Raw genomic sequence first — 25,313 nt, 5'->3', positions numbered from 1 at the left:
CCCGGCCCCGGCCCCGGCCCCGGCCCCGGCCCCGGCCCCGGGGGTCGTCCATCAACGCTGCCATAACAAATAAAGCATTCTCCCCTCTAATCCTGCTCACTCCCCTGGAGTTTGAATCCCCATTTCCATGCTGGGCCTTCCTGGCAAGCAGCCATTCCATAGGCTCTGTGGTGAACTTCCCTCTGAATGCCGGCCTGTCTCTGAAGCTGGGTTTTCCAAGGGCGGACAACCCAGCAGCACAGACACGGGCAGGGCCGAGCAGTTCAGTGTTTGTGGGTATAAAGCAGGCACAAAGAGGGTGTAGGGCAGCTCTGGGTGTGAGGGCTCCCTCGCCTCCCCAAACACCACCCGTGCCAGATGCCTGCAGGCCTGTGACCGCGGATTGCTATCGCTTCAGCTGAACTGCCCGGAAAAGCCATGACATCACTGTTTAAAAAAAAATAAAATCCGTCAGGAGGAGGAAACCATGCTCCGGGAAAATTCAGTATTTATTTTGCAAGTGCAGCTGGGCAAGTCAATAGGAAATAAAGGTCGTGGCTGCACAGCTGCTTCTCTGGGGCAAGTGGAGCTGTCAGTCCAGCCCAGCCGCTTCCAAAAGTGACAACTGCAGTAACCAGAGAGGCGGTGAGCTCAAAGGCAAGCAGGTCCTGACAGGGAGGGGAGAAATCTAAATATGTGTGTCAAATGAGAGCAGTGTGTCAAAACCCTGCTGTGAGGACAGCCAGCTTTACTAAACATTAAAAACCCACCTGAGAAAGGTGGAAAGGGAAAGTAAGGGAGGGAATAAGGTGGGAAAGCAAGATTTTGCTATTGTCAACTCTCAGGCAATGATCCATTTGTGGTGATTTTTCCACCACCCTGTGTCTAACACGAGTAAGTTGGTGAGGGCTCATGCTGGCCTCAGCCTTCGGGATAAAAGATAGGCTCTTGCTCAGAAGGATTCTTGGGAAGACCTCACTTCATGAAATGCCTGCCCCACAGCAGGCAGGAGCTTGCTGCAGGCTGCCAGGCAGTTTGTCCTGCCTGGCCAAACCAAACAGGAGAGAGAGAGGCTGGCTTTGCTCAGCTCTTGCCTTTTTGTGGGGTTTCTTCACATGCCAGCAGCTCTGGGCTGCTGGGAGACAAGCCAGAGGAGCTGGGGGTCACAAAATCATAGAATGGCTTATGTTGGAGGGGACGTTTAAGATCATCTTGTTACAACCCGCTGCCATGGGCAGAGACATCTTCTAATCAGAGTAACTGATTAGAGTTACTCAAGGCCTCATCCATCCTGGCCTTGAACACTTCATGGATTTGACATCCACAGCTTCTCTGGGCAACCTGTTCCAGTGCCTTACCACCACCGTGGGTAAGAATGTTCTCCTAATAGCTAATCTAAATCTACCTTCCTTCAGCTTAAGGCCATTCCCCCTTGTGCCCCTCACATGTCCTGGTGAGAAGTCCCTCTCCAACTCTCCTGTGGGCTCCCTTTGGGTACTGTAAAGTGCTCTAAGGTCTCCCTGGAACCTTCTCCAACCTGAACAGCCCCAATTCTCTCAGCATGTCCTCACTGAAGATGTGTTCCAATCCTGCAGCCAGCTTAGTGGCTCTCATCTGGACTCACTCCAACGAGTCTTCCTTGTCCAGAGCTGGACACAGTCCTCAGGGAGGGGCCTCACAAGACAAGAGTAGAAGTTGAAAAGTTTAACTTTCATCCTGAAACAATGTGTTTATTTAGAGGCAAACAGGAAAAGACAACTGCATTGCCTTTAGATGAGCACAAAAAGCAAGAGCTCAAAGATGTCATAAGGAAGAGCAGCAGACCTAAAAGATGAGGACCAGCCACTCTATCCAGCTCAGCAGCCTGTCGAGATCCAGAGGCTATGCTAAGCAAGACAATTCCTCAGGTGAAACTTCTCTAAGAACAGCATTGCTGTTATCAGTCATCATGATCCCACTTATGGGGCCCAAAAGCATCTTCATAGCTCCTGATCCTAAAAAAGTTCAGCTGATGTCAGCAATAGTTGTCTCAGCCTGCTGTGACCATCAGAAGGCCCATTCAGAGCAGCAAGGATGCTGCAACACAGCAAATTGGCTCCCCCTCTTGGCATTTTCTTCCCATGCAAAGCTGCTTTGGTTATCTCACATCCACCCCTGTTCCATGGTGTGTTGAAAACCACATCCTTCTCTTCATCTCCAGCTCCTCCTAAGTGCAGCCCCTCCTGACCCTGCAAACAGCCAAGCCCTCCCCTTCCTGCTGGTGCTTCCAAGTGCTCCCACTGTGAATCATCTGGCAACCCCCCCATGAATTAACTAAACTCAAAATGAAACTCAGACCCCACCCCGGGCCCATGCTCCACACCAGTGCTGGTTCCAGCCAGTCCTGTCTGTGTAAGTCAGAGAAACTTTTTGCCTGAGGCTCTTTGGTTTTCTGAAACCAGCAGAGCTGCCGGGCTGCCTGCACAGAGCTCAGGGCCCAGGCACTCAGAGCTTCTCCCAGCACACCACAGCCATACAAACAGAGGAGAGCAGCTCCTCTCCCCACCAGGGCAAGCCAGGCACTCCCTCAGGCTGGGCTGTCTCAGCTCTGGCCCAAAGCCAGCGTGCAATGGCTGGAAACAGAGATGCTCTTGGCCAGTGAGGTCCTGGATGGGGTTACAGACCCTGCTCCCCTGAATCATCCCACAAGGCAGGCAGAACAGCAGCCCCCCCATCCCGGGCTCTGAGAAGAGAGGAGCAGCAGGCAGTCATTTTCCCTGAGCAATTCTGGCAAGTGCACTGGATTCCAGGAAATATAAATAACTACTCAGCCATCTGGAGCTGTCCCTGGGCCGGTTAGCAAAGGTTTCTCCCAGGCTCTGCCCTGTTCCCTCTGGCTACTCAGTGCCAATGCAGAAAGCACCCAGGGGGTGGCACAGTCCCCACCAGGATCCAGAGCAAACCTGAGTCTTGCTCCTGCCAGAGACCACCCTCACTCAAGGCTAAAAGAGTCCCTGCCTTCAATACAGGGCAAGAGCCACACCGAGCCAAGAGCTTGCACCAGGGCTTGGGATGCTCAGCCCCTTCCCCAGGCACCAGCCAGGCTTCAAGGTGCTTAAGGAGAAGGACAGGTAAGAACAGACCTCTCACTCCATCATACATCACTTTTCTTCATTTTATTCTTTTATTTGTACAGCTATATTTTACAGAAACGCATTAATGCAGTTTAGACACAGCCCAAACCCTGTCTCCCGAGATTGTTTATAACACAAGCATGTAAAATAAGACAAAAAAAAATTCCAAAACAAAAAAAAAAATAAAACATTCCCCCACTTAAAGAGTTCCACCAAAACTCCTTTTGCAACATCAGGCTGTACCTTGAAGAAACTGAGCTCAATATAGTCCATACACTGAAAACTTCCATTGAAAAGAAAGGCACCGTGCGAAACCACATTTTACATATATACAGACTGAGAACTAGAACAAAAAATTACACTTTATTATTATTTTAAATTCCTTCTGCAGCTTTGTTGGTTTAATACACACTTTTTTGTAAATTGTAAACCTTCACTTGCAAAAAAATACAAATACACTGATGCATTTAGACAAAATATTTTCTTACTTGTACAGATGCAATACTTTAAAATATCTCCTTAAGTGCTCTATCATAATAAAGATTCTCAGAGTGGCTTCTGCCTGCAGAGTCCAACTGAGCCTTTAATGCATTTTATATATTTTTAATATAGCTTTTTTAAAGGTCTATATATATTTATTTTATATATATATTTATATATTTATATCTATATATATTTACAACTCTGCCATAGATTCCTTCACCTTTGGTTAAAAAAGTTAAAGCCCTCTCTTTAATAGCATACTTTCTCTTTAAAAGAACACACATTTTGCATACAAAAGAAAAAAATCTGTTCCCATAAATCAACATTACATTCCTCATCTTCAAACGGCAAAGGCTGTGAAGGTTAGACTCCAGAGTTTATCAACACTCCACTGCACAGACATTTAAAATGACTATTTTAAATTTTTTTATGTTTTATATACAGTAAGATCTGAATAATTTTATTTTTTCTTTTTGTTTCACATAACTGGGAAAAATAAAACCCGTGTATTTGTAATTTTTTTTTTTAATTTCTAATGTTTTTCCACCTATCTGTACTATGGGTTTAGAGGCACTCCATCATGTGATGAATATTATTTTCTCTCTCTTTTTTTTTTTGTTTTAAAGTGTTGCAAGTATCCTTTGGACAGCTTCTCCCCGCCATGCCTCGCCAGACGAGCTCCTCCTGGGCCATCCGTGCCTTCAGCAGGCCTTGGGGAGCTCCGGGGGCACCTCGCTGGCCGAGATGCGGTACTGCACCTTGGTGTTGGTGATGGCCCCGTGCTTCTGCCGCAGGTGCAGCCGCAGCTGGCTTTTGTGGCGGAAATGCAGGTTGCACTTCTCACACTGTGGGGCGACAGGCAAAGAGAGAGGGTGTCAAACGCCGTGGCAGGGAACACATCCTCAGCCCTAGGACACTGCACCCACTATACAGGCAGAGCAGGGGAAAAGTGGGAACATGGTGGGAGGAGCATCACCTGCGGGCACCCCATCCCAGGCTTGCAGCAGCCTGTAGGGATTATGGGATGCACAAAGGGCTACGTCCCTCAGGAGATGACTCTGGCTCTGTTAGACATAGCATCAAGCTCCATATCTAGGTGATCAAACCAGCTACAGGGCTATTTCTAGAGCTGCTTTTGGTCTCTGCTGAGCTGAATGGCTCCAGGATGTTTAGATGTCAACCTCTTCTTGGATTCCCTTTCTAACAGATGGTGAAAGCCAGGAAAGCCCCAGCAAAGAGCTGGGAGCCCACAGGGCTGCAGGCAAGGCAGGGCATACTGCTTGCTGGGTGTGATTATCACCATCAGAGGGGAGCTCAGGCCAGGCTGTCTGCTCCTTTCCCCTATCCCCACACACCACAGGCAGCTGTAATTTAAGCCACAGCTATTTGAAGTAGTGTGACCTTCTTCCAGATGGGGTGGAAGAAAAGAGCAACTAAGATGTACCCAGCTTGGGCTGCATGTCAGTGTTTCCAACACAGCCACGCCTGAAAAAATACCACATCAGCATCAGCTAATGCCTGGGAGGGAAATGGGGCACGAGAAGCAGGGATGTGACCTTGGTGTGGGGCCTCACGAGGCTGGCAAAGGGCGTTAGGATGCTGCAACCAGCCTGTGCAAATGCCCTTGTGTCTTCACAGCCCCCAGGCTTGACAGCATTGTCCCCCAGCCCAAGCTGAGATTGCCCACCACCAAAAAAAGCAGGGCACTCACATGATAGGGTTTCTCTCCTGTGTGGATTCGAAGGTGACTTTTGAGGGTCTGCAGGTGCCGGAAGCGTGTGCCGCAGATCTCACAGGGGTATGGCTTCTCCCCGGTGTGAATGAGCACGTGAGCACGGAGGTGGGCCACCTGCAGAGAGCAGCTCTGGGTCACAACAGGCCCAGGGAGGATGGCATCCCACTGGGAGCAAGGGAGAATCCCATCCCTGTGGGAATGGGGTTCTGCCCAGACAGCTTTTTTAGTCTATTGGGTTATAGCTGGGAGTCAGGAACGTGTGTCTGAGCTCTGGTACCTCCAGTCCTTAAGACAAAATGGAGCAGAATAGCCACAACCAGCAGTCAGGCTTCCTTACTAATCCAAATTGTCCCCCTTGAACCTTAAGGTCCATATTTATCCTACAACACCATGGGAAGAGCGGCCCAAGGTAGCAAGCTGGGCCATCATCACCCTCCTCTCTGCCATGAGGCATCACCAGTGTTGGCAGTGAAGATCTGCCAGTCTTGGGGAGAAGATCCAACCACATCCAACCTCCCCAGGCTCTGTGGGTCCCAGAGGCCACACGCACCTGGACAAATCTGGCACCACAGGTCTCACACTTGTAGGGTTTCTCCCCAGAGTGGATGCGTGTGTGGGTTTTCAGGTTGGCTGGTCGGTTGAACTGTGCCCCGCAGATGTTGCAGCGGTACGGCTTCTCTCCTGCAGGGCCCAAAAGAAAGGGTGAGGGATTAGCTACATTCAGGTGTGCTCAGCACCCAGGATCCATGGTGCTCCCCAGAGTTCAGCCCCTTAGCTGCCAGACCTCATGGCATGAAGCACCAGCCCTGACTCCTGTCCCTTTTGGAGATGGGTGTGAACAAGCAGCATTGGGCAGGGTGTCCACAGGGCAGGGTGAGCTCAGGAGGCAGCTTTTCTCTTTTGGATTGGGAGCTGCAGCCTTCAGGGCAAGAGAGGAAGTCAGGCAGTTCTGCCAGCAAGGATTAACAGCATTGTTCCTCCTGACCCTGGGACAGCAGCTGGCACCTACATCTCCCTAGAGCTGTCAGTAAGCACCCTTAAACACACTGCCCCGGTACTTGTGTTGTCTCAGTCCCCTGCACAGCCCTCCTGGAGCTCAGCTGAGACTGTGGGAATTTGGGTCTAATTCAGTGCAGCAGCAGTGTCATCAGCCCAGACTTCCTTTCCCCAGCTTGTGAACTGGCTGTTGACATGTTAAGCATTAAAAGCATGAAATAAAATAAGCTCTAGGTTTGTCAGCAAATGACTAAACCCTTAATATCCTCTTCCTTTCTCAGCTTTCATTGTGCTGATTCACAGAGTCCATCCATTCACAGATTTTCCCATCAGCACAGTTTATGCCAAGCTAGATGTGACCTGGATTTCTAGGATGTAAAAATAAATCTCAGACTTCTCCCTAAATGTTCTTTCGACTATTTTTAATATTTTTTCTTGCTTAAGTCTACCACAAAGTTACCGGGAGGCCATGCATTTGCTCCCAGTTATGAATTTTGCACGACACCTTTAAAAATAGTGGTACCCAGTGCTTTACTGGTAGCAAAGAAGGTTGAATTCTACCCTTGCTGCAAGGGCATCCCCCATTCCCAGCTTTGGTGCTCTGTCCAAGGGTTCCCTGCCAGTGCCAAGTAGAGCACCTTGCTCTTCCCATCAGGGACACCTTGTGACACAGAGCAGAGGATGCTGCACCAGGCACAAACCCATCCATAAGCACCTACGTGCTCACCAAACCACAGCCTCCCCAAAGCTGTCCCCACAGCCAGCACTGTACCTGTGTGGACGGTTTTGTGGCTGGCGAGATTCCCCTTGTAGCGAAAGGAGGCCTGGCAGCGGTCACACTTGTAGGGCTTGTCACTGTGCACCTGCAGAGAATGTCTCTTGAGAGACGCCTCCTCGGAGAACCGGCAGTCGCACTCGTTGCAGAAGAAGGCTCCGTTCTCTGGGAGGGCAGAGAGAGGAGCAATCAGATGGACAGTCCATGGGTCACCTTCTTGGTAGGCTATGGGATGGATTTGGGATGGAGGAGAGTGGCAGCCAGAGCAAGTGTTGGAACAAGCACCCAGGTGCAGGGGTTCACATTCAGTTGTGCTTGCACTGTGCTGTTACACCTTCCAGAGAGGTCCATGAAAGCACTCGAGATCAGGCATCCTCTGAAGGATGCTCAGCTCTGGAGCAACTCCTGTACCTTCAGAGGTCTTTTAACCTTTACAGGTACAAATGTCTGCCTTGAGCTTGGGAAGATGATCATGATGCAAATCACAAGGCAGACTCCCCCAGTAGGAGGATGCCCAACTCTTAAATGTTGTGTTGAGTGTTACCACAGTGATGCTGCCTCCTTGGATCTCTGCCCACACTACAGGTGGCAATGCTGCATTCCCCCTCCCTGAGCTACAGGCAGATGAGTGCACAGATACCTGTCTTTGGGCTTGTGGGGTTTTGTAACAAGATTGCAAGGCTCATTATCTGCACTTCCCCAGATGTGCACACTGGGCTCCCTGATAATAAAGATATCATGACGGATGCATGAGACATGCCAGCTTGCCCAATTCCCATTATGGGTCATTACATCTGTCAGGCTTGTTCTCCTGTGGTTCTGGTGGGGTGGGGTGCACTTGTTTCCTGTCCTTACCTGCCAGGTTTGCAGCAGGTGACTATCTCCCTGCACAAGGTACCTGAATGGTGCTGGGGAAGGGGAGGAAGGAGCAATTCCCATGTGCATGTGTCCCTCATATGCATGCACACAGCTGGGCAGACAGTTAAGAGGGGGCTGTAGAGCACTGTGTGTTCCACCAGCATCTGGGACAGGTCTGACTGTGTGTTTGATCACAGGGCACTCAGTGACAGATCCCTACATTGCACGGCCCCCAGCTGCTGGTTGAAAAAGACGACCAAGGATGCAAGACTCACCGCAGCTGGAGTCGGAGTATTCAGACTGGGTTTCCCCCATCTCTTCTCCAAAGTTTGAGCCAGGGGTATGAAGGCACATCTCAGTATGTTGTGGGGACTGGCAGCCACAGGAGCTGCACTTTGATGAATGCATGTACAGTGGGGACTGCCCTTCGCTGCTCCGAGGGGACCCATCCCGGGACCTGTGGAAGGAGAGCAACGTACAGAGCTGTGAGAAGGCCCTTGCTGTGCTCGAGATACTGAGGGTGTTTGCACCCCTCCCAACACAAGGGACAGACATGTTTTATGGGGACATCTTTGTGGTGGGCTGCACAGCATAGCCCTGATCAACAACAGATCCTTAAGCTTCAAACCTTCAGATGTCCATCACAAATGGCCTCATGTGTCTTTAGGAACATCCAGGTCGAGAAAATAGCATATTGTTCCCTGATACTTTGGCCATTCCAATGCTTACAGCCAACAAAAACTTAAGGTATAGGAGTCTGGTGGAAACACAGGCTAGGCAAACCCAGGCTCCAAAAATCATCCAGAGCTGCCAAAGTTACCCAGGGATTCACAACCCAACATTCCCAGTTCCTTTGCCAGTCCTCGCTGGCACCACTACAGTGGGGATGGTGGGCACTCAATGTCACTGGCAGCCCTCCACCAAATGGAGGGGATTCCATCTGCTCATGACTGGACTTCCCAGCCCAATGCTACAGATATTTCACACTTCCAAACCCTCACCAACAATGCAGGAAGTCCTGTTTCTCAGGGAGGAGGGGCAAGGGGGGTGGAAATCTTCTCACCTGTTAACAATATTGTTGAGTCTGCTTGCTTGTGGGATCGTAGAGTCTTCACCATTCACGCTTATCTTGGTGGGGGATTGCACATTGAGATGCTCTGGCTCCATGGACTGCTGGCAAGTGGACATGGGCACATAGGTGCGAGGAGAGAGGGTTCCCATCTCGTTCTGGTCAGTGCTGTCTTGCTTGGTGTTCTGGTTGAGAGAGTTGAGGACAATGAACTTGTACTTCTTCCAGTTGCAGGCTTTGGGGTCTGTGGGGCTCTTGGTGAAGAGGGAGCTGGAGTTCTGGCCGATACGGGCATTCTTGCTGCTGCTGGATTCAGTTGGTGAGTTGGGCTGGCAGTCTGACTTCTGCGGGCTCTGAGGGCTGATGAGTCCCTTGCGGTCCAGGGGTGTGTTGGTGGGCTCAAAGTGCTGGCTGATCTCGTCCTCTGAAGAGGTCCGCTCCTCCTCTTTGGCCACTTTGTCGCAGGGGAAGTAGGGATTGTTCCGGACTGAAGGGATGACAGGTTTGGGTCCAGAAGCCACGCTGTAGTGCATGTCACTCCTGGCTTCTTCAGCAGCACCTTCTTTTGGAGCATAGATGGTAGCGTGGCACATGTTGGCAGAGATGTCGGTGATGGTTCTCACGTACTCAGTGGGGATTGTCCTGGAGCTGTCGCACGGCAGGATCCTCTCCTTGGGGAAGGCACCTGCCCTTGAGAGTTCAGAGAGAGGCATCCTCATCTCCCGCAACTCATCATCCACCAGGAAGCTATTTAGAGGGAGCGGGCTGTATCCATGGTAGGAAATGGGGGATCCAGACAAACTGTTGATCAAGCCGGGTGCAAAGGCCCTCCCGTTGCAGAGGGACCCATTTTGAAGAGGCATTCCATTCTCTGAGACATCTCTGCTCCGATAAGCCATCACCTCTGGGTGGCCCAGCATCCGTCCAGCCAGAAACTCTTCCCTTGGGGTCTTCACAGCAGACACCATCTCTGCTTCGCTGGAATTGGGGAAAGCAAAATAATTGTTTAGGAGGGAGACAAAGTCATTTTCAGCTGTTAAAGATATATTTGCAGATACTTTGTCAGTTCTTCCCCTGCCCACCCAAACACACAGTCCCCAGCTCTTCAAACCTCACCAACTGCACTCACCTAGACTTGACAAACCTTCGGCAGGTGTCAACCACATGCTCCATCTGCAGGTAGAGTGCTGTGGCCATCACAGCCATGATATTGTTCTCCCTCAAGTTCAGGCGGGAGGTGTACATGAAGTCCAAGAGGATGCAAAACCCCTCAGGGTTAATTTCAGGATCCAGGTTGATAACATTCAAGTTGCACTTGAGCTGGTCAGTGAAGATGCTGTAGAAGAGGCCACTGCAGAGGGGAGACAGTACAGAGGACAAGTGTTATGACAATTCAAAGGAAAAAAAGGAGAATTTGTATGAAATCCCTGAGTGCAGAGGGGGTTTGTGAATGGGAAGGGAGGAGGAGGAGGCAATTACCAAATTCCCTGAGCTTCCCCCTTATTATCAAGCTTGGTTTCTCAGCTTAGTAAGCATCTTGTGCACTGCACTTTTCCCAACTGGAACAGCCTGCTTTTAGATCTCACCTGCTCAACAACTTCCCACTGCCTCCATTTAGTAATTCCCCAGCTTTTTTGTTTTTTTCCATTGTTGCTCTTATCACCATCCCCCTTCCACTATGACTCATTTCTTTCAGAAGCCTCTCGGGGCATCCACACAGTTTTAAACCAGAAAAAACAAAAAAAGGAGAAATGTTGGCAAAACATTTTTCAGACATTTTAATAGTCAAAGCTCGGCTTTTTGAAATCTTTACACCATGTCAGCAAGAGAACCTGGAAGGCATTTGCTGTAATTCAACTGGGCAATGGTGGGATATTAATTAGCATTCACTGGGAAGCAATTCCAGCAATCTTAGGAGATGGGAAGGGATTTCAGACCACATCAGGCTTTAAAAATAAAAAAATTAATCAACTAAGGTGGGTGCAGCCAGCAGTCTGGGAGCCAGGGAGGAATAGCTCTAAAAATAGCAGTGGCAGGGGACACCTCGGTCACAGAAGACTCACTCATCCCAGTGAACATCCAGCCCTCCCTCTCCTTTCCTGTCCTTGTGGCACATTTGTGCTTTGCCTTCAGGGATGTGCCTCACAGCTGCAGTGCTCCTGCTGGTCTCCGTGGGCTGTGTGTGGGCAGATGTGGGTACACAAGGAGAGAGGTGAGGGCAGCACTGGAGGGAAGTGGTCTCAGCTCTAATCCCATTACAGGTATAAATTTCTTGGCAGCCCCTTCCCATTCTGTTTCTCTGCCTCTGATTCCCTGTGAATCCCACGAGCCCCCACAGGACTGCAGCAATGCTTCTGGAGGCCAAAGGCTGAAGGAGCAAGGAGGGAGCCAGGGAAGGAGCCTGTTCTCACCTGCAGGCCATCAAGACTGTTTTGTGGGCTCTGAACTGCTCCCGGTTCACGATGATGACAACATCGGTCAAGATGTCCCGGCTTCTAAGGCGGTTGAGGTTAAGGAGGACGTCGCTGGCGTGGCGCGTGAACTGGATGCAGCTGTCTGCCGGCGAGGCCATCTTGAGTCTGGGACACACAACCATCAGAGGAAGATGAGAAGGGAGAACAACCAGGCAAGTACCCTAAACCTGAGGAAGAGACAGCTGCTGCTCTAGGACATACTCAGATGGCCAACTGCTCCTGGTAGGGGCAGCACCAGCTCCTTGGTCCCAAGGCAAACAGTCCTGTACCACACCAAGCTTTTGCCAGGCTGCCCAGTGATGTCCCATGTCTCCCAATAGTGAGACCTGGCACATCTCATCCCACCCATCAAGCTGGTGGTGAATGCAATCAGACCCTCCTGATGATTAGCCAACCATCTCCTCTTTCTCCCTGCCTCACCCATGGCAGCCCCACCCCAGTCCACTCCGCCCACTCAGGTTCATCTCCATAATGTTTCCAACTTTAGAAGCTTCTAGCCTTCCAAACTCCCTCAGGAGCCATCCTCCTCACCTGTGTGATGTCTGGCTGTAAATCCAGCCACAGGAATCAAAACAAGCCTTAAGGTCCCAACTGAAGTTGAATGATTTCGACATCTGGAAAATCCAGCCCACAGTGGAATACCAGCCCTCACCCAGGAAACTACTTTCCTGCTCCCAAGTGGTGGTCACTCTGGAGAAGACCTGTCCACAGTTTCCCAATTAACTGGTGAGGAGTAGAACTCATCTAACCTGCTGGGCTGCTACCCACACCATGGCCAATGAGCAAGGTTTGGGTTAGTCGAGGAATATGAAGCCTTCTCCCAACACAACACCTGTTGACACATCTCTGAGGTGTCATCCCAAGCAGCACCCAGGATGGCCCATGTCTCCCTGAGGTTTGGGCTGGAATGTGCATCTTTGGTGGTAAATTCTTCGATGCTCAACCCCCTCCCATAATCCTGACTCCTCCTTCCCCAGTGACACATGAACATACAGTAGTTTCTACAGAGCAGCTGCTCTCCCAAAACCAAATTCCAGCTGTGTCTAATGAAACATTGCATTAAGGAAAGGGGAGACAGATTAGGAGGAAAAATACAAGATTTAAATTTACATACCCAATGCCTCAATTCACAGTCCAAAAGTTTCTTTCAAACCTACAAATAAATCACAAGAAAACAAACACCACATTAGCTTATAATTATGAATTGGCATGGCAGGTCACAAGGCTGCTATTTCACTCAAGTATCAGTTGGATAAAAGCTAGAGATAACAAACCTTCTACTCTCCAGTAAGGTTAACATTTGTTTCTTCCGGTACAGTACGTTCTTATCACAATCACAGCCTTTGAGAATCCAATCATAGCTTCTTCCACACCCTCTAGCCCAAACCATGGGCGGATGCCAAGGAGATTTTCATTTCCATGACTCAGGAACTTAAAGGCAGGTGGGGAAAGGAAGTCAAGCGAGAATTTTCTCACCACTTCTTTTGGAGATAACTCTTCCCCTGCCAAAACTGAATTCCTGTCTGGTGCCACATTCAAGCCATGCCATACTCCCAGCACCTTGTTAACAGGTATGACATACACACAAACTGCTGCCACTCTCCTCAGAAACCCACATGCTCCAGCCATTGGTGAAAACGCCCTGGGATGGGATTGCTCAACAGATTTGGGAGGATATAGGTGTCAAGTACACACATGACTTGGCCAGGACTGCATAGGAAGCCAGTGGTGGAGACAATAAGGATGCAGAACAAATGAATGTCCCTTCCTCTTGCTGCTGCCAAAGCCTTCCCTTAAACCACAAGCTGTGTCTCCAGGCACTAGCTTCACCCAGCAATGTAGCTGGGACAGAACAGCAAGGAAACCCAGGAGTTAATTGCCTTGCAGAACTCGTACTAATCCTCCAAAATTTACTTAAACCAAACCCAATTGACTTGGCACCAATGCAGGAAGAATGTCCTCAGAGAGTTGTCTTAGCAGGTAGAGGCACAATAAATGAGACAACAAACCCCAAGACCTTCATCACACCATTTTGAGGACCAACCCCTAGACTGTTAAGACTGTAGGAAGCCAAATAATCCCTGAAACAAGGGATTGTCCAGTGTTGCCTCTCCTCTCCCTTGCAAGAGATGTGCAGGACTGGAGCCCAAGATCCCCTCCCATCCCCAGAGCCACTGGAATGAAAAGATGAGATTTAAAGCAGGGTATCACGCACAAAACCCAGAGGGTGTCTTACAGCTTTATTCCAGCCATCAAACACAAATCTTCAGAGCTGCTCTGAGCCTGGCCAGCTTAAAACTTTATGCACATACAAAAAGTGACTCATTTCCCAAATACTGCAGACTCTGACCTTTCTGTACATGCTCACTGCCAGCCACTCACTACCATCAATTGCGAGCCAAGGGACTCACAGTGCTCTGCAAGGAGCGCGGACTCATCCTTGTGCCCACATGAGCAGATGTGTGTGCTTGGGGCAGCTGGCTGGCACCCCAACCTCAGCCACAGTGGCAGGCATACTCTGCCAGGCTCTGGGGAGTCACCTCAGTGTCACAGAGGTGAGGAGGTGACCAACTTGTAAACCAACAAAGTTAAAAACAGCCAGATGAACTCTGTACCCCTGAGCATCATGTGAGAAGCTGCTGTAGCCAAATCCCCTTATCCACAGTGAGGGCACAGCACTGCCAGGGGGACAGCCAGCTTCTCTCCTGGAGCTGGACCCCAGCACAGCCCCCTCCCCACCTTTCCAAATTATCCCTCCCAGCACAGTGCTGCTCAATGTCTACAGCCCCAAGAGCTGGGCAGGTGCATCCCAAGCAGCTCCTGGCTGCAGGATGTGGGCATGCAAAGGGAAAGGGACTTTCCTTCCTCTCGCTGTGCTGAGCTGTATTAACCCTGCCCCTTCCAGTCCCCACGCAGCACTAGCTCTGTACCCCAGCACGGGAGGATACTCAGACCAGAGAGAACAGGACGGCAAACAAAGACCAGAGACCAGTGATGGGGACAGAATAAACCACTGCAGCCAAGCACGGTCTTTGCCATCTAAACCCCCCTCAAACCCCATGAGGCTCCTCCAGGCTCAGCTGGGGCCAGAGCATCATCCCACCCCACCCCTCCAGTTTTCCTGTCCAGTACCTTGCAGGTGTGGGCTCTCTGGCAGTGCTCGAGGCCGTGTGCCAGGGCTGGCTGTGCCCATAGAGGAAGGTCTGGAATGGGCACAGGGCCCATTTTGGGGGTGGCCACACGGGACAGTCACTGCTGTTGCCTTCCAGGAAGGCAATGGGTCTGCCCCAGCGGTTCAGGGAACAGCCCTTCCCTGCCGGCACCTCCCCGAGAAAACCCATTCCTGGAAAGGAGCCCAGAGCTGGCCCTGCCTTCCCTGCAGCTCTGTGAGCACAGGGAAGGTGTACCTTTATGTGGGGGAATCTCTTTCAGCTCAACGCCAGGCAAAGGGGAGACCCTCTTTGCTCACTTACCCTAGGGCAGAGGGGAGAACCAGGGTTTCTGTTTTTTTTTCTGCCATGCCTCTCCATTGATCTACTCTCCCAGTTAGAGGCAATCCCTTTTCATTCATCCTCCTCCTGCTCTGTGCACAGGGGGGAATACCTTGCTCCCCCATCCTTCTTTGCATGGTGATACCCCGTGGTCTTAACCCTTCTCCCGCCCCCAATGGCATAGGCAGGGAGGAGGGCATCAAACACTCCCCCTCCCTGGGCCCCAATCTCCTACCCCTCCAGAGCCTGCAGCGCCGACTCACTCACATCACCTTGGAGGGATGGCTGGGTGAAGTCTTCCTTCCCCACAGCCTCATCCCACACAGTGTTCTGAAACTGCCCGCCCAGGGGAAGCTCCATCCTGCCCTCCTCCTCCTCCCCAGTCCCTGCACCCTGCAGGGTCCCAGCCCCATGGGAACATCCCCGCTGCCTGCCAGGGCGTGCTGCCAGCTGCCTCTCCACCCTGCCAAGGAATGCCTGGTTTCTCCTGAACAGGGATCAGGGGGACAACCAAGAAAATGAGGTGGGGTGTGGGTGGCTGCCCCAGCAAAGCCATGGGTGCTACATGCCACGGTGAAGAAGATGCTTTTGGCTGTGGGTGTGTGAGTGCCCAGCTCAGCTTTCTGATACCACACAATCCAGGGGCACTAAGTGTCCTTTAGTTGTCACAGCAGTTTTATTAGTTTAGTAGCTTGTGGTTAGTGTCTAGGCCAAAACGTGGCTGGGTTAATAATAACCCGAAAAGAGACAGAGAAGTCCACAGCGTCAGCACAGATCAAAAGCAGCATCACCAGTGCAAGCCCTGTCGTATTTTCCACCGTACCCTTCCGAGAGCGGATCGCACTCGCTCTATCGAGCGGTCTCAATCTGATCCAATTTCCTGCCAGCAAACAAATGTTTCTAGGAAATGCAATGCATTATCTGGACGGGTTTATTATCAGCATTTGGAACCAGGAAAACTGCATATTTTCTCGAGCGCCGCAGGGAACTTTATAGTTCATACTTCAAAAGAGGGTTTAAAGGATTGCCCTTGAAAGCTGGCCCAGCTCAAGTCTCACATTGTTTTGGTCTTTGCAGAAGAAAATGCAGAGGGAGGGGGTAAGCACGCTAAAACTGCCTCCAATGTTTTCCTACTAAAGAGGACTCCCCTGCCCTCTACAGAGCCAAGCTCTGGCTGTGAGGCAGAGGCAGTGCGTGCCCTTGGGAAGCAAGGAGTCGAGCCTTCCTCAGCATTTCAAACGACCCCAAGCAATCTGGCACATTGATTTTTCAAGGGAAGGCAGGAACCATGTGTCCTGGCTGAAATCTAGGGAGCTACTCCAGAGAACAGAAGATGGACTCCGTGCCCTGCCAACACAGCCCTGCACTGAGATGCCGACCCGAGAGCAGGGTGCAGCTGGAGCTGGGTGTGCCCAGCAGCTGAGCTGGGTCCCTGGCCCCACTGGGCTCCAAGGAGGTGTCTGATCATCCCTACCCTGCTCTGGGACAGAAAATTATCAGCTGGCACCTGACCCTCCCTGTCTCTGTACTCCTGGGGCTGAGGGTGGCACAGCTCCTTCTGGCAGTAGGGAACTGCTCTGGCATCCCACCTGGATGGGATGAGACATATGCCCAGTTTGGGGTGCCTTGGCCAGGGCAGAGACACCTCCTTGTCCCTATATTTAGCCAAACAGATTTAAGGAGGTTAATTTCAAAGGGTATCTAGGTCCTACAGGACACTTTCTTCAGGAGCCATTCAGACCCCTGTCCTGCAGTGCGCTTGTCTCAAGCTCTCTCCTCCATAAAAAGGGGTCCAACATTCCCCATGGGTACCCAGCATACAGCCCCAAAGGCAGCAACTGACCAGGAGAAAGAGGGAGAGGAAAACAATTTAGATCAAAAATTTCCCACCCCTCTCCCAAATGCCCCTAGTTCTGCCTCTGGCTTAGATGGGAAGCTCCACTGAGATTACTGGGATTTTAAAGCAGTCCTAAAGACTACACACTTGTTCCAGTTTAGGGGCGTGTGTCTTTTGGCTGCCAGCGTCCTGCAGTGATGCTAACACATAAGATCTAGCTTGGATTAAAAAAAAAAAAAAAAAAGGAAAAAGGAGGAAGGAGGACTACATTCACAGTCTAAATTTGCAGTCTGAAGGAGCTCACTGGTCAGATGCTGACTTTTGGATACTAATCTAACCAAACTGCAAACTGTGAACTCCTGAGGTTTGCCAATGCCTGCTGTAAACATGGAAACCAAGTGTCACTTTTTGCCAAACAGAAGAATGGTTTAAAAATAGATCTAGAGAAGAATACAGGCACTCGGCATACAGGCTCCCGTTTATAGACTCCCAGGCTACTATAAAATGGAGCAAGAGGTTATGAGCACACAAGCAACCTTCCACCAAATTTAGATTTTACCAACTTCTCAGAAAAATGAAAACAACATTTCAGGCTCCAGCTGAACCGGTAAAAGCTCTTTGAGTGAAGTTCCCAGCCCAGGTATTACAGAATGCAGACTAAGCCAGGCATGAAACAGTTCTTCAGCCTTAACACCATAAACATATGAAGGTACATAAACTGCATACTGAGAAATGCATCTACTGATTAGATCTTCATTTTATTCACCTATAGACTTTGTGAAAAGGTTTTATTTTTCATGGAAAAATAAAGTGAGAGGACAGTCCTACCACATAGGACTGGCACACAAAGTTTTACCACCTGTATTTGTATGGGGTTTTGAGGATAACATTACTGTTTACTAAGAAAAAAAATGTGCTCCAAACCCAAATACTATTCCTACAAATTCATATTGGGCTGCTGCAGTTGGACACTGAAAGCTTTCCCCACCCAAGGAAAAAAAAAAAAAAAAGAAAACGCAAAAGCATAGCTTTACAATACATCCTAAATTAGGCAAAAATTCAAGGGCAGATTAACACCACAACTCGGAAAGATTTTCACATGTGATTTCATGACCAGACCCAGAGAGAACTCCATATGGAAATGTCAGTGACTTTAATAAGCACTCGGTTGTTTCCAATTAGGCTCCTTAAGTAAGTTCAGTGGCATCCAGAGTTTCCTCTGCCACCTTCCTCCAAGCTGGCAAGCATTTTTTTTTTCTTTTTTTAACGAGCAGTTAATAAACATGTTCCCACTCTCCCGAGGCCGGCGGCCCCGCCAGCCCCGCGCCGAGCGGCGGGAGGTGACACTAGATGGCACCAGCTCGCTTTGCTGCAGGAGCGATTTTTCCCCTTGGAAAATAAAACACCCCAACCAAACCTGGAAAACATATAATTTTGTCGATGTAATTCTGTTTCTCTTAAAACGCATCTGAGCAACATTATTTTTATGAGCTTTTCCAGCCTTGTTTTGAAAAACTTAATGTTTCTGTTAGGTTTATTTTTGTACCATCCAACAGCCGGCTGAATCCTCCCTGCACTGCAAACAGGGATGTCTAAAAAGTGTCACAAAGCCTTTAGACAGATTTTTTTTTTTTGCTTTGTTTTTGGGGTGGGATTTGTAAGAATCACTTCTCATTCCAACTTCTTCCTTCACAATAATAACTAACCAGTTAACCTCCACTTCCTCTCCCAATATTGACTCAGACAGTCAGAACTGAGGAGGATTGGAAATTGGAATTGAAATGTATCTCAAGAGATCTTTGATCTGTTTTGCCAACCAAAATTGAACACCAAGAGATGAACTCTTTCCTTACTGGAACAATAAAATAATCCATTCTTCTGGAAATTTTCTAGATACCCTTTGAATATTTTAATGGTTTGGGGATATGTTTCATGGGGCAAAATGTTTGCCATCTATAACACAAGTTTTTAAACCTGCAATCCTACCCTTAAGAGAAAATAACAGAATCTTTGGTTCTGCTTCTCTGTGCATATATAAAGAGAGGATTCCCCTAAAATATTTTTAGAGCAATTTTCAAACTGCAACCTACTCAAGGACTGGAAGAAGGAGTCTGCATTTGCTCCTAAAGCTCTTATCCTTCAAATTCTTGAAACAGTATGGCAAATAATAATTTTTAAAGCATTTAAAGGCTCGGGAGAGGAATCAATAAAATTGCCAGACTCAATAAGGGCCAGATCCCAAACCCGGCTGACAATCCCAAGCCCGGCTGACACCTCCACTGGCACAAGTAGCAATTTGGCCCAAGACAGAGATGTCGGACCAATGTAGCAGCTTCTCACTGAGCCTCATCCGTCTGTCCCCAGCCTCCCTTCGCACTGATCCTGCGCCTACTGAAGTCAGTGGAAAAAACTAACCGGGGACGGGTTTGTTTTTGTTGATTTTGACTCATGATTTTAAGCCCAGATTTGCCTTTTCCCTGGAAATGCAACAGGGGGGTTAAAGGCAGCTTTTTAGGCACATCTGAGAGGCTGCCGCGGATTTTTCTGAGCAAACGCCTTGCTTTCTGTTTCCCTCCTTCCCAAGAGGCGATTTCATAACATTTCATATTGTGACTTTGCAAACTACAGGCGGGGGGAACGGCGGGGGGGGGGGGGGGGGGTCGGCCGGGAGAGGTCGCTGCCGTCCGACCACGAAAGTTTTCATAACAAAGTTGGGCTTTTTCGGTTTTGTTTTGCCTTTTATTTTTAAAGGGGGGGGAGGGGGAGCTTAAAAAAAATTTAAAAAAATGCGCACACAAGATCACGCACCTAATAAAAACCATTAAAACACCCAACAAACCAAAACAAACAGCGCTCTGTCTTTCCCCGCCCGCTCGCGGCGGTTTCGGGGCCGCAGCGAGCGGCGCGGGGGTTGCGCGGCTCCCCGCGGCCGTTCGCTCCAGGAATAGCGTGTGGCCGGGGGCCAGCCCCGCGGCTGCCGGCGGCAGATTTACGAGCGCCTGTCCCCGCGCCAAGTCCGCCGCGGTAGTAAACACAGGGCAAGGGCTGCGCTGGGGCAGCGGGGGGCTCCGCACGCATCGCGCCCCGGACCCCGTCCCTCGCATCCCTCGCACGGCTGCGCTCCGCTTCCCCACGCCCGCCGCCTTCCTCCCGGCGGGGACGCCCGCTCCTCCCCGCGGCTGGTGGTGTGGTGTTGTTATTATTATTATTATTATTGTTATTATTATTATTATTCTTTTCAGCCCTAGCGTGATATTCAGAGTCGCTTCATACACTTTTGCCCCTTCGCGAGTTTTGCATCGCGGCTGGGTTCTCGGCCGGCAGCCGCCCCGCACGCACCGTCGAGGCAAGCGCGGTCCCCGCCGCCCCGGGCCGGCGCTCCGCGGTGCTCCGGGGCCGGCAGCCGGCGGCGGCCGAGCCTCCCCGCGGGCTCCCCCCTTCCCCGGGCAGGGAAATGCCGCAAGTCTTCTCCATCACCGCCCGCTCTTAGCCCGGGGCTTGACAGATCACGGCGCAGCCCCGCCACAGGTTGCAAAACGCACCAGCCCTTTCGCGGTTGCGCCAGGGACAGAATAACAATAATAATGCTTTAATAACAGAAACAGAGAGAGATGGGGGCTGGCGCGGAAAGGCCGGTGCCCGGTGCCGCCGAGCCCCCGCGCTGCCGCCAGCCCCGCTCCGCGGCGGCTTCGTGCGGCGGCGAAACGACAACAGCGACACAACACGCACACACAAAAAAAAAATTAAAAAAAATTACAAAAAATAAAAAAGAAGGAAAAAAAAAAGGGCAAAGAAAAATAACACACCCCGACCGAAGGATCCAGCCATTGAGAGCGGACCCCGAGTCACGCCACAAGCCCGGCGGCCGCCAGCGCTCGCCGCCGTCCTGCGCCCGCGGAGCGGCTGCAGGTGCAGAGAGCAGCCGCCGCCGTCCCCCCCGTCCCCACCCGGCCGTCACGCGTGCGGGAAAGCCAATAATCCCAGATAACCGATAATCCCCGGGAGAGGACGGCGAGGGGAGACACTCCCACCCACCCCGCTCCCCTCCCCTCATACACGCTCCCAGCGTTAAAGACATGCAGGCACCCCTATTTCCCTATTTTTTTCTCGCCTGACAGCGGGAAAGGGAAAAGGGGGGGATGTGTATGTGAAATAAATAAATAAATAACCCAGGGAAAAAATTAAATTGAAATGATAATAATAATAGTACTAAAAAAAAAAAATAAAGGGCACCTGCAGCGGGAAAGGGGGGGGGAAGGAATGAGGAGGGAGAGGGAAAAAAAATGGGTAGAAATATATAGAGGCGGCTCCGCGCCAAGCGTCGGAGCGGGGCAGGGAGGGAAAGAGGAGGGAAAAAAATGGAGAGAAAAAAAAAAAAAAAAAAAAAAAAGCGAGCGAGAGAATTAAAGGGTAAAATCGGCCGCGGCAATAGAAGCAGCAATCACCTGGTCTCCGGGCTTTCCTAGAAACTCCTTGCATCACCACTTCTAAGAACCCCAGTTCTAAGAATCAACAGAGCCCAATTCTCGGAATTTGAGCTGCGGACTCTACCATCGCGCTCGGCATGGGGAGGGCCACGGACCTCCCCCCTCCGCGCCTTCCCCGGCGCCGCGCCCCTCCTGGCGTGCGCGCCCCCCCGGGGCGGCCGCCAGCAGGGTGGGCGAGGTGGGGGCGCGTGTCCCAGGGGGGCCGCGGCGGCGGCGGGGGTCTCACGGTGTCGCCCCCCGTTCATCCCCCTCCCCGTTCCCCCCTCCCAGCAGTGGTCGCGCCCGGCCGGCGGGTCACGTGGCGGCGGGTGCTGTCGGTGACGTGGGGGGCGCGCGGGCGCGGAGCAGCGCGCGCGGCGCGGACCGAGCAGCGGCGGCGGCGGCGGCGACGGCGGCGGGAGAGGAAAACGGGGGGTCCCGGGCACGGCTCCGGGCGGTGCAAACACACATCACACCCCCCTGCCACCACCAGCCTCCGCTTCTGGTTTTTTGTGGGTTTTTTATTTTTTTTTTTCTCCCAAACCTCTCCGAAAACGAGCGAAGAGATCTTGGAAAAAACCGCGCCTTTTATTTTTATATATATTTATATATATGTATATGTATTTTTAATTATAATTTATATTTGTTTATTTTTTATTGATTTATTTTGGGGCGGGGGGTCACTTTCGCGTTTCTAAAACACCCTCCCCCCCCTAAAAAATACCCCAAACCAGCCAAACAACCCAGCGAGCAAAGCCAGGAGCCAGCAGCATTGTTCTGGATTTTTACTTCTTTTTCTTTAATTATTTTTTCCCTCATTCAGCTTTTTTTTTAAATAATTTTTTGCAAACAGCCACACTCGGCTCAGGGCCTCCAATGGGATTTACTCTTGGGGAAAGAAGCTTTTTCCTTAAAGACGGTTCCCCATGAACTCCACATATTCACTTTTGGTTTTATTTTTAATTTTTTTCTTTTTTATTTCTTTACCAGAATTCTCAAGACAAAAAAGACCCCATTTTGATTATTTTTTTCTTCTTTTATTTTTTTTCCATCCGTGTTCTGTTTTCCTTTCCAGGACACTCAAGTGGTGGGTTAATTCTGTGTAGCTGTTTTGTTATTGTTGCAAAATAATCTGTAAGTCTATAAATATTCTGCTTGTATGGAATTGTTGTACTGTGCTGGGGATGCAAAATCGCTTTGGCTTTTCTGGAAAAGGATTTTATTTCTGCACTTTTTTGCGTCTTGCTGGGCAAAGGCCTTTGCTGGGAGGTGGGAGGGGGGGATGATGCAAAGCCTTGCAATCAGTGTCTCGGGTGGGTGTCGCAGGGGGTGCCGAGGAGGGGACCTGTCACCCCAACCTTCCCCGCTTCCCCGTGCAGATGTAGCACCCTGGATGTAAATCTCTGGGGGTTTCTGCGCCTGTCCCCCAGCCTCGCGTGTTTATTTCCTGGGGCCCTGCAGCAAGGCTTGGCTTTAGGGGTGATTCGCATCGCTCATTTTGCTTTCCCGGACGGGTTTTTTGGGCTGCGAGCTGCCGGTCGGGGTGGTGGGGAGCGGGGGAAGGCACGCTCTGGGCTGTGAAGGCATTCCCGGGCCCTGGTGATTAATAGAAATTTGTTTACGGGAATAACCACCGCAGGTCACAGTGCCCTCGGTCCACCGGTGCAGTTGCTCGGAGCTACTGATTCCAGCCCTGGCGAGCCCACGGAGCGGCCGCCTTGGACGCAAAGTGCCCGGGTGCTGCCTTTATTTTCATTTCTCAGCTGAGCTCTTGAGCCGAAACATTTTAAAGCAAGGAGGTTGGGCGGCGGGAAGGGGGGGTAATAAATTAGGAAGAAAGCCCTTCTGCTAATACGACTCGTCATTAAAAATAGCCCGGTGGCAAGACAGGGATGGTACTCCCGAGACACTCGAGGTGGTACAAATATGCTGGAGAGACGGCTTCCCTGTAGTTAAAATGCGGTGTGGGATTCCCAGGGAGCGAGCGCGGCTGGAGCTGTGTGACTTGTGCGACTCCGATCCCGGCCCGGGGCAGGGAGGGGGCTCCCGGCTCTGCAAGTGACCCAAGGAGGGACGGACCCAAAGTGGCAATTCTGTTCCGGGATTTTGATTTGGTTTTTTTTGGTTGGTTTTTTTTTTTTTTTTTTGTTTGTTCTTTTTCCCCAGCAATGAAACCCAAAGGAAAGGGGTTGTTGGGAGCGACAGATCTGTTCTGTTTGTCATTTCTCTGCAGTGCGTGACGCTTTCGCTTTAGCCGGAGCCCAGCGAGCCCAGCGCCCGCGGGACGCTCGGGAGCAGCAGCGGCAGGGCTGCCGCTTGGGGGATTTTTGGTGGAGACCCGAGGTCGAGCACAGCTTCCGTTCAAGTAGCACTCTTACGGGGGAGATTTCTCACTCTGCCCGGCCACGGCCAAGCCGGGCTTGCATCAGAGTTTCCATCCTAATCCGCCTCGTTGCAGGGACATAGGTAGCAGCCAGCAGCATCCCTTTCGGACTGGGAGATGAGAGGCCTGGGCGCCTTTGCTGAGGTTTTGGCCTTTCTGCTCTGGTGTCATACTTTCTCCTACTCCCTTGCTGTCACTCAGGGCCTGGCTGCAGCTACCCACGGGCTCTTGCCACCCGCCTCTGTTCCCCACTGCTCCCCCAAAACCAGCAGCGGTCCCTGTGCTGCCTCGCTGGGGACTTGAGAGAGCTGGGGATGGAGTAATTTTCCTGGGAGCCCTCTCCCACCATTAGCCAGAGGAATCTTTGCTGAGTGCGGCCTTGATATCCTCTTCCCTTGCCTGTCCCAGCTCTGGGGACCTGCACAGCAGCCGCTGGCCGTGGTGGTGTCTGCCAGGGTGGCAGTGTCCCGGTGGGACAGCTTCCCCTGCCTCTGCAAGCGACAGCAAGCGTTTTCTCTTTGGGGGACGACGGTGGCCCTGTGGTGGGGAGGGTGGCTGGTGGGAGTGTGCAAAGCCACCAGCAGCCCCATGTCGGCTGTGGGACGTTTCTCAGCGGCTCTGGGCTCGGTGTGACTCCTGCACACCCACGAGGTGCCTGTGTGGCACGTGGAGGAGCAGCAGCTCAGCCCTGCCTGTGGGAGGCTGTGGCAGCCCCGCTGGGGGGGCTCAGCCCCATGCACCCCTCTCTCAAAAAGACCCTCCATGCTGCAGAGAGCTCCTCACCCAGGCAAGGGTTTGAACCCCCCAGTGCCACCCCTCAAAGTGGTGGCAGTGCTGGCACAGGGGTGATGCTGTTGGGAAATGGTCCCCCTTGGAGCTGGCAGGGGTATTTCTGGTCGTGCTGGAGCAGCTCCAAGGAGCAGGAGCAGAGGCAGGAACAGTGCTGGGCATTGCCACAGGTGCCTCACACCCTCCCACGGACTGTCCCTCTCCAGCTTCTTCATGTCCTCCCCTGGCAAAGCTCCTGGGATGAAAAACAACCCCTCTGCCTGTGTGCTGGCGTGCAGGGCACAGAGCAGTGTGAAATTATTCAGCCATCCCTGGGAGCTGCCCTTGGGTGCTGAAGGGCCTCGGAGCTGGAGGTGCTACTTGGCAGTGAGGGGAGTCCCCGGGCTTGGGTCGTTTCCCTCCAGGGGACACAGAGCAGGTTTTTATGGTATATCGAGGCCAGCGCATATTTTTCCCAGGTGAACCGCACCCTTGGAAAGAAGTGCCTTGTCTTCTACAAAACACTGCTTAAATAAACAATACCCCACTATAATTTTTTCTTTTGAAATTAACTCCTTCAGGCCATAAGGCTTCCCCATCTTCACACAAAAATAACTGCCAAGACTTTTAAAGGGAGAAAAAAAAAAACGCGTCTAAGAGAGAAAAGTTTAGCCTGACAGAGGAGAGGAGAGCCTGTGAAGCTCTCTTCTTCCCCGTGGCTCTCGAGGATGGGTTTCAGGGACAGCCTGCTCATTTTGGAGCTGGGTGCCACTGCATGAACGTTACTTAAAAAGAGTTTTGTGCATATTAATGCGAATGCAGCGAGGCCAGGCTGTGCAGGGACAGCCGAGTCCCTGCCTGAATTCAGCTATCTTGTTTTCTAATC

At 51.2% G+C, this 25,313-nt stretch overlaps 1 protein-coding gene and 1 long non-coding RNA gene across 2 annotated transcripts; one reads left to right on the top strand and one right to left on the bottom strand.

The window, feature by feature from the left end:
* Positions 1 to 4,138: 4,138 nt before the first annotated feature.
* Positions 4,139 to 21,383, bottom strand: BCL6 (BCL6 transcription repressor). The gene is made up of 10 exons (XM_074547236.1): positions 21,256 to 21,383; positions 12,597 to 12,635; positions 11,420 to 11,587; positions 10,138 to 10,359; positions 9,003 to 9,986; positions 8,215 to 8,396; positions 7,079 to 7,246; positions 5,861 to 5,991; positions 5,287 to 5,424; positions 4,139 to 4,420 (listed from the first exon to the last, which is right to left on the bottom strand). Exons 3-10 carry the CDS (start codon positions 11,578 to 11,580, stop codon positions 4,277 to 4,279), a joined length of 2,130 nt encoding a protein of 709 aa, XP_074403337.1. The 5' UTR covers positions 11,581 to 11,587; positions 12,597 to 12,635; positions 21,256 to 21,383; the 3' UTR covers positions 4,139 to 4,276.
* A 72-nt stretch (positions 21,384 to 21,455) lies between these two features.
* On the top strand, positions 21,456 to 25,108 carry LOC141730153 (uncharacterized). The gene is made up of 2 exons (XR_012581652.1): positions 21,456 to 22,410; positions 22,916 to 25,108. It is a non-coding gene; the product is annotated as an uncharacterized LOC141730153 (long non-coding RNA).
* Positions 25,109 to 25,313: the final 205 nt, after the last annotated feature.

The sequence above is a fragment of the Zonotrichia albicollis genome, chromosome 9 (genome assembly GCF_047830755.1).
Source record: "Zonotrichia albicollis isolate bZonAlb1 chromosome 9, bZonAlb1.hap1, whole genome shotgun sequence".
Taxonomy (NCBI): Eukaryota; Metazoa; Chordata; class Aves; order Passeriformes; family Passerellidae; genus Zonotrichia; species Zonotrichia albicollis.
Note: the sequence above shows the minus strand (reverse complement) of the source record. Positions and strands in the feature narration are given on the sequence as shown.

What these genes read in the sequence shown, in the direction of transcription:
- BCL6 (XM_074547236.1), bottom strand. Translation starts at nt 11,580, where the DNA reads ATGGCCTCGCCGGCAGACAGCTGCATCCAGTTCACGCGCCACGCCAGC. An exon ending in ATACTCCGACTCCAGCTGCG is followed by an intron (nt 7,247 to 8,214) that starts GTGAGTCTTGCA and finishes CTGCCCTCCCAG; the next exon opens with AGAACGGAGCCTTCTTCTGC. An exon ending in GTGGTGCCAGATTTGTCCAG is followed by an intron (nt 5,425 to 5,860) that starts GTGCGTGTGGCC and finishes TGCTCTCTGCAG; the next exon opens with GTGGCCCACCTCCGTGCTCA.